This window comes from Puntigrus tetrazona, chromosome 23, assembly GCF_018831695.1.
Source record: "Puntigrus tetrazona isolate hp1 chromosome 23, ASM1883169v1, whole genome shotgun sequence".
In the NCBI taxonomy this organism is placed as follows: Eukaryota; Metazoa; Chordata; class Actinopteri; order Cypriniformes; family Cyprinidae; genus Puntigrus; species Puntigrus tetrazona.
In genome coordinates, this window is record NC_056721.1 from 1,637,180 (window position 1) to 1,651,418 (window position 14,239).

Genomic DNA, 14,239 nt, shown 5'->3' on the forward strand with positions numbered 1-14,239 from the left:
CATGGTTACAGCTAAGTAACCCGAGATGTTCCCTTTCAAAAGCTACTCTCGATGCTGCACTGAAAAGCACTAATGGGAACGAGAATATAAGTTTGTGGCAAATGTTATTTTAAAAGTATGCGTCCTTGAGATCTACAGTGGACGTTCAAACCCCATATCATTTCTGTGAACCAGAAAGCATTGGCTGTAGAAACCCCATTCTAAGAAAGAGAGGAGATGTTCTACAACCTCCTTGTCCAACAAAGCTTGCAATGACTATTCTGGTTTCATTGTAGTGTAAAGCATGCCATAAAATGCAGAGAACAATACACAAATTGCATCTTGTAGCCCTCTTATACAGTATTTACAGTATTTAGTATTATACAGTATTTAAGGACAGATATCTGGCAGTAGTTTCCACGCTACCAAATTCTCTGGAAGGGAGGCTGTCTGTGACATTCCATTTTACAGGGAGAAGTGTTAAACAGTTGGTATCCTGGAACAAAGCAGGAAGTACCAGGAGCAGCGAAAGTTGTACAGCAATCCCCCATGGGTGCCCGGAAGGAGCCCTAACTCTGTCGTTGAAGTTTCCTGCGGCCCTCCCCGAGGGGACACGGCCATTATCCTGGATATAGTCTCAAGACGTCATTTAGTAATAATGACTGGCTTCCTCTTTGGCTGTTAAGTGCTAAGAGCTGTTGCCCAGTCTTTACGAGAGGCACATAACTCGCACTCTCTCTTTTTGGCTTCTTGCCTCAGAGGAGCTAGACCGTGTGGCCAACAGCCCAACACCAGAGTACTTAGGGAAGAAAACATAGAGCTTATTTGAGCTCGTTTGCCTCCCTGCACTCAGATCTTAATGACTTAATACCCTCTCTTTACTATCTTGTGTCTATTTAAAACCTTCAGGTGCATGTAATCAAATGACATCACCTACCAAGGTTAATAAAGCCATTTCTTGGTGTGTTTGACACACATGCTTCACAACCAGTCGAACAAAGATTGTTCTCATAAGTGCTTTATAGTATAATTCAGTATAATTTCATTTTAAATCAATTATTATTATTATTTAAATTCTTTGTTTTTATTGTATAAATAATGTATAAATAACTATATAAATAAAGTGGAAGACAGACAGACAGTAGATCACATTCACTGCTGACCATGCTTTTTTTTAGGAGTGAAAGCTGCAGTCAAGAAGAAGTGGTTAACAACAGCTGGCCTCCTCTGCTTCAGATCTTCACACCGCTGCACGTGTATTAATGCACCCTCTTGCTGATTTATTTCAGTTGTTTTCTTTATGTGGAAATGAGGAAAGGATGTTCCTTTGTTAATACATGGAGATTCATCCAATGCAATTATTTCTACCATTTGATCTATTACAACATTTTTTGAGAAACCTATTTTTAATCATTAATATTATATCTCCATTTCAGTCTGGCTTCAGACCCATCTTTTCTATTTCTATTACTCTTTTAAAATTATAGTTTCTCGTTGTTTGACAAAGGCCAAGCCATAGATAAAGTCTTCTACTGGTTTAACTAAAAATGTTCTTCTTTGGTTTAATGCTTATCAACAGGTGTCAATATGTTGTAGATGAGTGTAATTTCCTGGATGATGTTCCTGGATCAGCATTCTTGTTGATCCTGACATAACATTCAAATCAAACAATCAGATTTAAGGGATAATTCTTCTGGAAATATCTGTTTTAGGCTTATGATTACAGTTAGATGCTTCTAGAACCTTGTTAATCAGCTATAATTTCCTCCTAAATTTAGGAATACATTTTGGGTAGGGATTGGGATAAGTCTGTATTTTTGGACAGTAATGTTGATCCAGGATCCAAAAAAATAGTTGACAACCGTATGTTTTATCCAGGTATATCCAGTATGTTGATTATATGGAGTCAATATAATGCCACACACACACACACACACACACATTAATATCATCAAAAAGTTGATTTATTTCACTTGTGAAACTTGTATATTATATTCATTCATTACACACAGACTGATATATTTCAAATGTTTATTTTTTTTAATTTTGATGATTATAACTGACAACTAATGAAAATTCAGTATCTCAGAAAATATTGTAAAAAGATTGAATACTGAAGACACTTGGGGCCACACTCTAATCAGCTAATTAACTCAAAACACCTGCAAAGGCCTTTAAAAGGTCTCTCAGGATGGTTCTGTAGACTACACAATCATGGGGAAGACTGCTGACTTTGACAGTTGTCCAAAAGACGACCATTGACACCTTGCACAAGGGGGGCAAGACACAAAAGTCATTGAAAAAGAAGCTGGCTGTTCACAGAGCTCTGTGTCCAAGCACATTAATAGAGAGGTGAAGGGAAGGAAAAGATGTGGTAGAAAAAAAGTGTACAAGCAAGAGGGATAACCGCTCCCTGGAGAGGATTGTGAAACAAAACAATTAAAAAATGTGGGGGAGATTCACAAAGAGTGGACTGCAGTCAGTGCTACTACATTTATTTGCAACGCTGCTTTTATTTTGTGTTTCAGTCAAGTGTGAGTAAATTTTTCATTTAGTCTACATAACTCCTGGATGAATTAAAAAAGGAATGTCACTGTAAGATTCAAAACAGCAAGCTTAAGTCTTTTTGGTTAAGCTTTGTCATGACCACAAGATATTATTTTGTGGATACATGATAATATGTTATGGCCGCGACTTCTTAAGGTAACAACATATTTTTCTTGTGGCCACGAGTTTAATGCATAAACTAAATTATTAATATTAGCAACCTGGGGGTCAATCAGAGGGGGTTGTAGTTGCAGATAAGGCTTGGAAGGCTGTGGAAACTCCCATAGGGCTCTCTTGGAGGAGTTAGTCCTTGCCAACATTCCCCACACCTCAGGTGGTGGCAGCGGTCCTGGATAGATGAGATAGATGTCATATGAGTCCTCTAGTCTCCGTTCGCCCTTGGGGGTCAAGGCTCACTCCAAATGAAGTGTGGTAACCTCCAAGGCCTTCATGCTTAGTGTAGATATGCAAGTACCTGTTGGTGTACATGGTCCCAAAACGTTTCAACGCAGCTCGAGTTCCTGAAGTGGAATGCCTCAAGTTTACATATGTAACCCCAGTTCCCAGAGAGAACGAGATGGCACGTCTCCTGCCATACTTCAGGCATCCCTGAAAGCTCTGCCCTCATTCTACCAGAAGCAAAATATATGTATATATATATATACTGCTGCCCGCAGTCAATTTTGATATTCTAGGTATTATCAAATGATCAGACTTTTGAGAACACAGTGGACGTGGAGGACGTGAATGAGATAAGATCTCGCTCAAGTATTGAGCTAAGCTATTCAGGGCTTTATAAGTAATTAACAAGATTTTAAAATATATCCGAGGTTTGATAGGGAGCCAGTACAGTGTTGACAGAACTAGTTCTAGTAAGGACTCTAGCTGCTGTGTTTTGGACTAGCTAAAGTTTGTTTATCAAGCGTGCAAAACAACCACCCAATAAATCATTACAATAATCTAACCTCGAGGTCATAAACACATGAATTAGCATTTCTGCATTTGACATTGACAGCATGGGTCGTAATTTAGCATACATTTCGTGGTGTTTGAGATGGAAAAAAATGCAGTTTTACAGATGCTAGAAAGGTGGCTTTCAAAGGAAAGAATGCTATTAAACAGCACACATAGTTTCCTAACTGATGAAGAAGAATTAACAGAGCAGCCATCAAGTGTTAGACAGCGTTCATTTCTGGTCATTTGTAACTCTAATGAGAGCATTCTCAATACTATGATATGGTCTTAATACTGGCCGGAAATCCTCACAGACACAATTTTTCTCCAACAAAGAATATTATTGTGAGCATACAATCATTTAAGGCTCTTCCAAAACTATTGCAACAGAGATGGAAATTCATTTTTAAACATATGAATTCCATCTTTGTTGCCACAGTGTTGTAAGTGCCTTTTTCTACTTTTTCTACAGAAGGAACTGTCCCAGTAATTTTGTCTATATAGTGAATGTGCAGGTCATTGGTGTTTGGTGATGAGTTTTTGGCTCAAAGACTTCATTTAAAGTCACACAAGAGGTGTTCAGCTGAGATTAGGAGATGGCTTTATGCAGACCGGTTCTTCCACAATCAATCATTTCTTTTTTTAACCTTGCCTTATAGACAGAGGCATTGTAATGTTAGAATAGAAAAGGGTCCTGTCCAAATTCCTGCTATAAAATTAGAAGCACACAATTCCTTAAAATATCATTATATGCTTTAGCATTAAATTTATACTAATGGATACTGGGTATTAGAGTGTATACCATATATATACAGTATGCAAATTGTCTTAATATTTCTTAATAAAACAGCTAATAATGCATATCAGAGCAAAAACCATACATTAAAGTGAACAGAAACTGCCTAAAGAACTGAGAAACAGGTTCTACTTTAGTGAAAGGTCACAGAAGCGTGTAGTCTTCATAAACCTTAATAGAATAAGTTTGAAACAACTTTCCTTGAACAAGCCTTCTGGGAAAACTGAGCAATTGATGGAGAAGGGCTTTGGTCAGAGGGATGACTAAGAACCTGATGGTCACTCTAGTAGAGCTTCATGGTCATATGTGGAGACATCTACAGAAGGACAAACATCACTGCAACACTTCATCAATTTGAGCAAGAGTGGCTTATAGACAACTGTAAATGCCCATGTTCAACTTATGGAACAGCCATACTTACAGTTTGTAATTATGTAGTCAACAGGCAGCTACTGTTACATGGTATTTGCATTTTTCATTTGTTAAACGATATATTAAAATATAACATAGCAATAATAGATCTCCTGTTAAAAAATAAACCAAAATAACAAATTTAACATTTACTTCATTGACAGAATCTGAAGCAAAGCATACTGGAAATTAGAGATCTGCCTCAGTTTGAGGTCAGTTAATCAGTTAAGTTTTTTAAGTGCACACTAACTTTCTATTGGGTGCAATGCACTTTGAGAAATATTTGAGTGGAATGACCTAACTCCATTTAACAAATAATAAGCATATTAAATTTTATAAGCCATGCTCACTGTGAGCTGGTCCTAAAGTGTACAAGAAACACTCCACCTCCCCCGGGACCACCTGTCTAGGTCTGCAAGAGGATTCAACTGTGCCTATTCATGCAGCAGCAGAAGTTATGCATGTTGTTGAAGTGGATAGATTATTGTTCTTCTGGTGTACACAATGAACATAATTCTGTAACAGGAATAACAGGTGTGTTTTACTTTCTAATCCAGGGATTAGAAACTCTGGCCCTGAAGGTCAAATGTCCTGATCTATTAAATCAATAAAGAACGAGCTGCAGCAGCAGCTCCTGAACATCACTTTGTAACAGGAATAGCAAGTTTATTATAAGAGGTGTGTTTTACTTTATAATCCACGGATTAGAAACTCTGGATCTGAAGGTCAAATGTCCTGAACTATTTTGTGCATTTTTTCAGTGATCTGGTGCTCTTGCGTAAGTCAGCCTTACATTTAATTGTTTGTTGACAGGCTTTACGCATTCCCATTCCCCTGGTTAAAGAACACAAGTGTTCACATTTTGAGGATATTTTCACACCTGACCCGTTGTTTTGGAACCCGGCGCGTTTCCCCCTTCGCTCGGTTCATTGGGGCGTACGTAAACACGGCTTGAGAACACCTGAACGATGTGGCTGAAAAACGAATTCTGAAGTGACTTGATTGCAGTGAGAAAGCAGTCTGATCCGAAGGACTAACGAACCAGGCTATATCACAGTGAATAATGGTTAATTGCGCATGCTCCGTAAAAAGCATTAGCTTTGCTGTTTGGCTAATACTGTACCTCAAAATGAACCTGTGAATGTCTGTGGGTGAGCACGTCTTTGCCCCTTTAGATATTTTGCCACGTGAAAGCAAACTGCAAGAATAAAAACATCGCACTAATTGCAAGCAACTGATCTACAAGTTTGAAAGCTATTGAAATTATGCATGTTGTTGAAGTGGATAGATTCTTGTTCTTCGGGTCTTGTTTCATGGCAGCTGGCAAACCGGTGCATCAGATTGATTGTTCAGGAAGGTGACACATGGCATGGCAGATAGATATTCACACAGTAAACCATGTTGCAGACGGACAGTTGACTTGACCTTGAGTGTTGACAGAACCACTTTGTTTCATTAAAGTAAAGGGTTGGCCCATAGGAACAGCCGCTAATATGGTATCTACTTCTAGATATAGATGTTTGCGTTCACGATGGAGTCATTTCATTAGCTCAACACTACCTGTTGTAAAATGATCAATGGCTTGCAAACCATCGTGTGGCTTTATACCGGCAACACAGCTTATCAACCACATCTGAGATTGCTAATAGGATTGAATTTTTTTTATTGCTGACCCAATTTCCCAATCCATTCATTCAGTTCTCAGAGCAAAGAGAAATTACTCAAATGTTTAATTGGTAGACTTGCTCAGGGGTCTCACCTCAGTCTTGGTATTACGACCTTACGACCACGACTGCATTCGAACACTCCAGAGCGAAACTGAGATTCATCTAGAGAATGTTATAGTACTTTCACATACAGTATAATTGCAGTACACAGTAAAAATACTGTAAGAATGAAAGGTTTACTGTACTACCTCTCATCTCCACAAATCACTTGAATGTTAGCAAAGCCTGTCTATTGGAAAATCTTTTATTATGCTTGTTTGAAAAAACTGAATGAATGACATTGACATCTCTCTCTTGCTTGGGTGAGCACACACACACACACACACACACACACACACACACACAGAAAAACCGTGAGAATGATTTCCTTATGTCAGCAAGTGCACAAGAGAATATACTGCCACTTTTTTTTTAACCCCCAAACATAAAAAAAGTAATTGTTTTCTTCCATGGTGGACATTTTTGATATATTGCTGTAAAAGTTTTTTTTCCTTCTTCAGTGTTTTACGTACATTGTTACACGTTGGGTACGTTTCGCCTTAGTCCTTAGTGACCTGCGAATATCTCATGGAAATCAGGTCTAACTAAATTAATAATCTTGCACTTTTGAATACAATAAAGTTTGTCTGTAACACAGGAGATAAATTCATCAGAGAAAATGATGCTTAACGACTTTGCTTGACACCTAGCACATGGCAAACCAAGCCTGCTCTTGCCGTTTTTAAATCGGTGTGAAAAAAAACGTTTTTTAAGCGTGCATCCGGAAAATTCCTGATGATTCCGCAAGCTTTATCTCGTGTTCTATCCGAAAACTCAAACACCAAAGGCAGCGCTTTTTTGTAGAACTTTATTTTTGAAATTATTTTATAAAATCATCGCTTTTAATTAATTTATATAATTATAGGATTATACTTTTACCAACAAACATTTTGGCTAACTCCTCACCCCCGTCGTCCCCTCCGTTGAAGAAAAAACTTGTTTGCCAGACATTGATCAGACCTCTGCAGATGTGAATAATGCTTCATGGACAGAGGGAAACGAGGAGCAGAGTGTGTGTGTGTGTGTGTGTATGTATGTAGCGGGAATTTCAGGGTCAATTCATTCATCAGTTCATCTCTAGTAAAATCATCACACAAACCCAGCTTACGGTGAGGACTGACAGGTGTGTTAAAGACACACGCAGGTTATCCAGCACTCAGGGTTAAAACGCTTCCAAATGGCTCAGTTAGTGTGCGGATGAGCAGTAGGGATCGCTTCTGTCTTCACAGCCTGTGGGAGTTTGGCACATCGCAGGTTTGATTGCTGTCTTTCGAGTGTAAAACCCAATCAAATTATTCCTGGCTGCTGTTCAGTACAAAAGGTGAGAAGAGAGAGAGAGAGGGGACTGAACGCATCCATAACACTCGTTTCACTAAATCAAAAACACATACTGACGTCACTTCGTAAGAACATGCCATCTTTATGTCTTGTGCTAGTTTCTGTTTCCCTGACAGATTTTTTTTGGCCCTCGCTTTATGCTGCGTACAGACATTAAGCACGGAGTCCTGCATTTAGTGCAGCCTTTAGGTGATTGGAAAGGTTACCTAAGGCAGCAGGGGAGCAGGTTGAAAGGTCTCTGAAATTAAGAACATGTAACCAGAATGCTATACTGACTTTGTTCTGCTGGTACAGGCACAGAAAACAAAACAAAACAATAGTAGTAGCTGCAGAAAAACAAAACATGGGAAAATCGTAAGTAGTGTTATTTTCAGGGAAGAATAAAAATCAGGCCACTTAGGGTGAATGTCACAAAAACGCGTCCAAGTCATTTTTTTTACCCCATAATAAATAAATAAATAAAAGCAAAAAAATTTTGCATAAAGAAAAAGTTCTAATTCTCATAACCTAAAAGTGAAAAGAACTACCACTGTAAACATACACTGTAGCAGTACTGGTTGTTCCGAATGTAGCTTTCCTCTTTTTAATTTTATTTTAGTTTCGCCACTGCATCTCTGTAGAGAATCTTATTTTTCTCTATGTAAAATATCCCATTTCTTTGGATTGCGGGGTGAAATATGACCCATGAAATCTTTGTGCCATTCACCCGGTAACACTTTTTAATCACATCGTAAATGTATTGTACAATGAATTAACAAAAAAAATAATTGTTTCTCAGGAGAGCCAGCGTAACAAAATATTAAATTATTCTCCATTTCAATTACTTATCTTAAACAATGTAAAGGAAAACTGGACACAGGAAAAAAAAAAAAAATATATATATATATATATATATATATATATATATATATATATATATATATATATATATATATATATATATATATACTGACATAATAAACAGTATGTGCGTGATGTTTGCGAAAAAAAAAAAAAATCATGGTGCTTGCAAAACATGTTAGAGACCAGGAGCGCCCCCTCCTGGTTTTACTTTCAACAGCAGCATTTTGAACAGCGTAGGCTGACTTCTTAGGGGTTAAACCCACAAGGCATTTCTTGTCAGAGGACTCTATATAGTGACTTAACAGCAACTAGAAGTCTGATACAAATTCACAACCGAAGCCCCATTCAACTGGGAAAACCACCCCACCATGAGAGCGATAGTCTTACATAGATCTATAGATTCACAATTCAAAATATATACTATTTACTTCCAGTGTAATGTTATTTTTTTTTCTTGTGTTCAAGTTTGAGAAGTTCCGAGTTACTCGATTCGATTCCAGGGTGAAGTCTCTGCTGAACATTCACAGTTCCTATGCGCCGCACGGTTAATTTTCAAGTTAAACATTGATACTGAATGGAATTATCCGGTCAAACGGCTTTTTTTGTTGTTTTGTTTTCCTTGATAAAGTAGAGCTACCGAGGGACGGGAAGTGCACTGCAAGATCACATGACCAAAACCAAACAACTGCCAAATGAGAAAGGAAGCAGGAAGAGTTAAATAAAAAAAAAAGGAAAAAAAAAAAATCAAGGGTGGTAAAGCAGAGATAAAAAGAGCATGTAGTGCACAACTGCAGCGTTTCTATCGATAAACGAGGTGGGATATGGTGCTGGATTTGAAATTGAGTTGATGATTGGGCACAAAGTTATGATGAGGGTTTTTGCGGGTGCACACGTCGCTGGCGTAGAGGCTCATGCACGTGTCACACGACACCTTGGAGCAGTTAACACAGGTGTGGGAGGCCCCTGGCTTGTTGCAAAAGCCACAGCGGGAGCCGCCCACACTCAGCCGCTCACCCCCACTGCTGCTGCCGACCGAGCCCACCACCGGACTGCTGCCCGAGCCCACGGCTTTGCTGGGAAACAGCTTGGCGCTCATCACAGCTTTGTCCAGCAGCAGCGAGTGGGACTGAGCGTGGGGAAGCGGGTGAGGGTGAGTGTGCGAGTGAGCGTTGGAGTAGACGGACAGCTTCTCCTTGATGGGCATGTAGCCATCCAAAGGGCGGGAAGTTTTAGTGTAATCCTGGAAGCCGCAACAAGGCGCCGGTTCCACGGCGTGGCAGGACCCGCACAGGATCATGTCGCACCTCTGGCAAGAGGAGAGCGAAGCGCAGCCCATGCCACAGCCCTGGCACTTCATCACGTGCCCCTTCAGAACCCAACTGTCCCGGGTCTCTCGAGGCTCCCGGCTCGGCGGCCTAGAGGGCGTTTGGTGGCCCCGTTCGGTGTACAAGTCCACCTCGTCCAGGGAGGACAAGTGGTAGGAGTATGGCTCAGACGGGGGCGACTGAATAGGGAAGAAGTCAGCCACAGGGCTGTAGGAGGGCGGCGCCGCCACGGGGTAAAGCGAAGGGTTCGGTCGGATGATCTCATCCTTCATGTCTTCTTCCGTGTCGACGAACAATGGCTCTTTGCGCAGGCTGAGCGAGGCCTTCAGCACTGGTTTGCTGGCTTGGTGCCAGTGTCCTGCGCTGTCCGTGACATCCACCGACTTGGACGGCCGACCGCTTCGCCTCAGGTGGGCACGGTCCATGTCGACCGGCCGCACCGACAAGCGAGACAAGTCTCCCGTGAGGCTGTCTCGTCGGCGGAGGGTTTCGGCGCACCCTGCCGCATCTTCTCTGGTGCTCCTCCTCACCTCCACGGCCTCAAGCTCCGAGGCGAAGCCCCGAGACATGGAGACCACCTCGCCGAGCAGACGGCACTCGGCCTGAGCGAGGAGCAGTTCGAAAGCCAGCTGCCGGAGGTGGGAGGCTCCTCCTGGATGGTCCCTGACGTGGTACTGCAATTCCTGGTCTCTGGAATAGCCCATGGAACGCAGCAGGGAACGCAGGTCTGCGTCGCATATCACCGACTGCAGCTGGTACACGTACGGTCCCGTGAAGGTCTGCAAGAGGGAATGAAACGTCAACACGCTGTCGACAGCAGAGATAAAATTCACCTTTTAACATTTAAGACATAGCAAGGTTTTAATCGAAGGCTCAATAATTCTATCCAGAATGCAGTGCGGTCTCACTGAAACGCAAGCCTGGGCGATATGAAACCAAATCATTTTATTCACTTTTTTATTGCCCTCATAGTTCATTAAAAGTTTGTACTGCAAATATACTCAACTAGTAAAAGGTGTGAATGTTTTTTTTTTCCAAATGAAATATTGCATTTTTTTTTATCTTTTTGATTTTAAAATAAATGAAGGAAACTAACTATTTGTGGTTATTTGTTAAATACTAAGAACAATAAAAGTCAGAGGTTGCTTGCTTGAAATAATGACGTCTTATAAAAAATTTCATATTCGATATTGTCACATGAAAATTAAAAAATGACTTGTATCTCTTGTAAATTAATATTACTTTAAATAATGCATTGTGAAACAGTAACTTCTCTCTCATGTAAACAAATGTTTTATACAATGAATATAAATATAACTGCTGATTAAGAGTAAGAGCGTGACACCATGGCACTGTTCTTGTCATGTCATGCTATATGTGCAAGTACAAACAGCTTGCAAAGATCAGCACTGGTTTTTATTTGATTAGATTATGTTGCCCTCAAATACATCACTTGCCATGTCAACCTGCTACTGTGAACAAATCCTCTTCTGATAGGATCTGACTGCGTGTAAAAGTTATTTTGCCAGACACTCCAAAAGACGCTAGCACAACGTTCTTTTGTGGCCATATAGAGCCAATTGCACATGCAGGAAGAATCAAATTATTAATGCAATTAAAAGAAGGATAGAACCAACATGGGAAAATTGTTGACTCACCTTTATGCACCGAAACTCTTTCTTCCAAGGAAAGAGGAGCAAGTTGGAACAGATGGTTTCCAAGGTCGCAAAGGCAGTCTCCAATGTCCGCAAGTTTGCGCTTCTCTGAGTCCTCAGGGAGTTCTCAGCAATTTCATAGAACCGAACCATGCGAAAGCGCTGCCCTGGATCGGGCTGGTATGAGCCAAGCAGTGCCGTTGCAGTAGAAATCAGTGCCTCCTCCGTCTTAGCTCCTTGCTTATCTCCTCCTTCACCGGCTCCCTCCTCGAGCCGATTCTCCAAAGACGCCACATACCTGCGAAATAGATCTTCTCGCAACTTGGCATCCATTGGTGGCAGGGGGGCTGCGTAGCTTGCAACCACTTATCCTACAATCCAGGAGTTTCTTTAAACGGGACCGCTTGCCATCTCAAGTCCTCTCTCCCACTAGACACCGGAAGACCTGGGACAACGGTGCAGTGTGTTGGGGAAAATCAGCAAGCTGGGATCATCCTCCAAAGGAATGATATGGAATAATGAAAGTGAAGATGTGCTTGGTTTAATTCGGGCGTACGCCTTGCCCAGGGCTCTTTCATGCTGTAATGGGCATCTCTGAGTCCCTCATTAGCCAAAACACCTCAACGTGACGCGGGAAGGTAGCTGATTTGAGTGCTGGATGGAGAGTCCTCACTGCCAGGCTTTCCCCTGCATTAGGTTGAAGGTCAGGGTTTTGCGGAGAGGAGAGCACATTAAAAACACCATGTCCAACGCTGCCAGCTGCTGCAACGACAGAAGAACAAAATCTGTTTGAAAAAGAGCACTCAGGCCGCAGTCTAATACATTAGCCTTGCCTCAGTCTCTGTGCCTGCAATCATATAGCTACTTCATAATGCAGGCACGCTTCACAGAAAGACCAAAGCAGACCATTAGAATGAAAAAACAGTCTATTTATGACGTAGTCTAAAAAAGTCTGATTTACATTTTGTTAGTGCGACCGGGATTTGTTTTGGCTTTGTTTTCGTACTCGCTGAAGAGAACGATCGAAAAGTAGTTTGACAAACACCACATAATGGACCTACCACGCTGTGCGAGAAGGTGGATCTCCAGTCAAAACAAATACGCACACATATTAAGTGCGTTCTGCTTAAAACGGCGCGGCTCAGACCAATCAGTATTGCAGTATTTAACAGCACGGTTTTATGGAAATGTGTGGAATTCTGTGGAACCTGCGAGAAATAAACATTCTGTGGGTAGATGACATAATGACACTTTGGAACTTTTTCTACAACCATTTAAATACAACCGTGAATTCCAACAAAAAAATAGGGGCTTATGCGTTCACGAACTCCGGGTAGACATACTTGGTTGAAATCACAGTTTAATGAACAAATTGTTAAGGAAGAGAGGAACAATTCGTGAATTGTCATTTCTGTGAATGACAGGAATTCTTCACAAAACTCAGCAGGCACAGATTTCCTACTGGACCTACCGATAATGTGTAGGGAATATGGGAGTAAAGGGTATCTATTTCTAGCAGTGAATGCGGACTGTTTGCGATGAGGCCCCTTGAAGCACTTCATTCTTCCAGATGTTTGCCAAATAAACTCTTGCACACTATTTCCAGTGTTTTCCTTAGATGGTGTAACTGAGGCTGTCATTTCAAGCTGCTGTGCTCACGCTGACACTAAACATCAGTCATTCACGTGTACATTATCAGAGAGGCCTGTCAATACATAATCATTATTCTCATCATTACCACCACTCTTTAAGGTAGCATCGTATCATAATCATAACACCGCGATGAACATGGTGAAAAGCTCAAATACCCACCCAAACAAGTCAGCGTTCGCAGAGAACGCAGTTAGGTGCTCACGAATAATTATTTTCTATCTGCATTTCATTGCTACAGTGACATAAACAGTGACGTGTGTTAGCCACACAGCTAACCTGACAGTCTCCTTTTCTCACAGCAAACAGATCTGCCAACGGAGCCAGTCATCCTATCTGACCTCTCAAACTGTCGTTATGAAAGGGATAGACGATAACGAAGTTGTTGCTCGTTTCAACCTCATCTGTGACAGATATCAGATGCAGCTAGCACAGCACTGCTAACATTAGCGCAGTTCCAGGGCCCTGTAAATCCACACACACACACACACACATCACAATTTAACCATACACCGTCCTGCAATTACTTTTTGATTACCTCAATAAAAACAAGGCGTGAATGTAAACATGTCCATTGAGTGTCATGCAGTGCTGGGCAGCAGCATTACCGAGCCGCCCTCTCCCCATCATCCAGCGCCTCTTACCTTCATGTTCCGCTGGAAATCCCCACCGCCGCACTGCGCATGCGCCACGCTGCCTCCCCTGCGCGCTCCCGAGGCTGCGGGACTAGCGCTCGATCGTTTGATTCACTTAGCGAGCCGATTCGCATAAATGATTCGATTCGTTGGAGTCCTCGCCCAAAACAGTTCCCAGAAGTCCCCGCGCTGCATTGAAGGTCTTCTTTTCTGAACTTTAAATAAGTGTGTGCTTAAACACCGCGCTATTTTCACCTACCTTAAACTCATTAGATTTGTAAATGTGTGAGTAATCAGGCAGCGACAATGTGTTCCGGTTTGTTGCTGTCCTTACAGTTGA

At 41.3% G+C, this 14,239-nt stretch overlaps 1 protein-coding gene across 7 annotated transcripts; it reads right to left on the reverse strand.

The window, feature by feature from the left end:
• Positions 1 to 8,807: 8,807 nt before the first annotated feature.
• spata2 (spermatogenesis associated 2) lies at positions 8,808 to 14,106 on the reverse strand. 7 transcript variants are annotated; one of them, XM_043225334.1, is made up of 4 exons: positions 13,909 to 14,106; positions 13,544 to 13,729; positions 11,618 to 12,373; positions 8,808 to 10,738 (listed from the first exon to the last, which is right to left on the reverse strand). In XM_043225334.1, exons 3-4 carry the CDS (start codon positions 11,945 to 11,947, stop codon positions 9,434 to 9,436), a joined length of 1,635 nt encoding a protein of 544 aa, XP_043081269.1. In that variant the 5' UTR covers positions 11,948 to 12,373; positions 13,544 to 13,729; positions 13,909 to 14,106; the 3' UTR covers positions 8,808 to 9,433. The 7 variants fall into 7 exon arrangements, with proteins under 7 accessions (XP_043081269.1, XP_043081265.1, XP_043081268.1 ...); XM_043225330.1 differs by having other exon boundaries at positions 11,618 to 12,376; XM_043225333.1 differs by lacking the exon at positions 13,909 to 14,106 and adding an exon at positions 13,803 to 13,905 and having other exon boundaries at positions 11,618 to 12,376.
• Between the last annotated feature and the right edge of the window lie 133 nt (positions 14,107 to 14,239).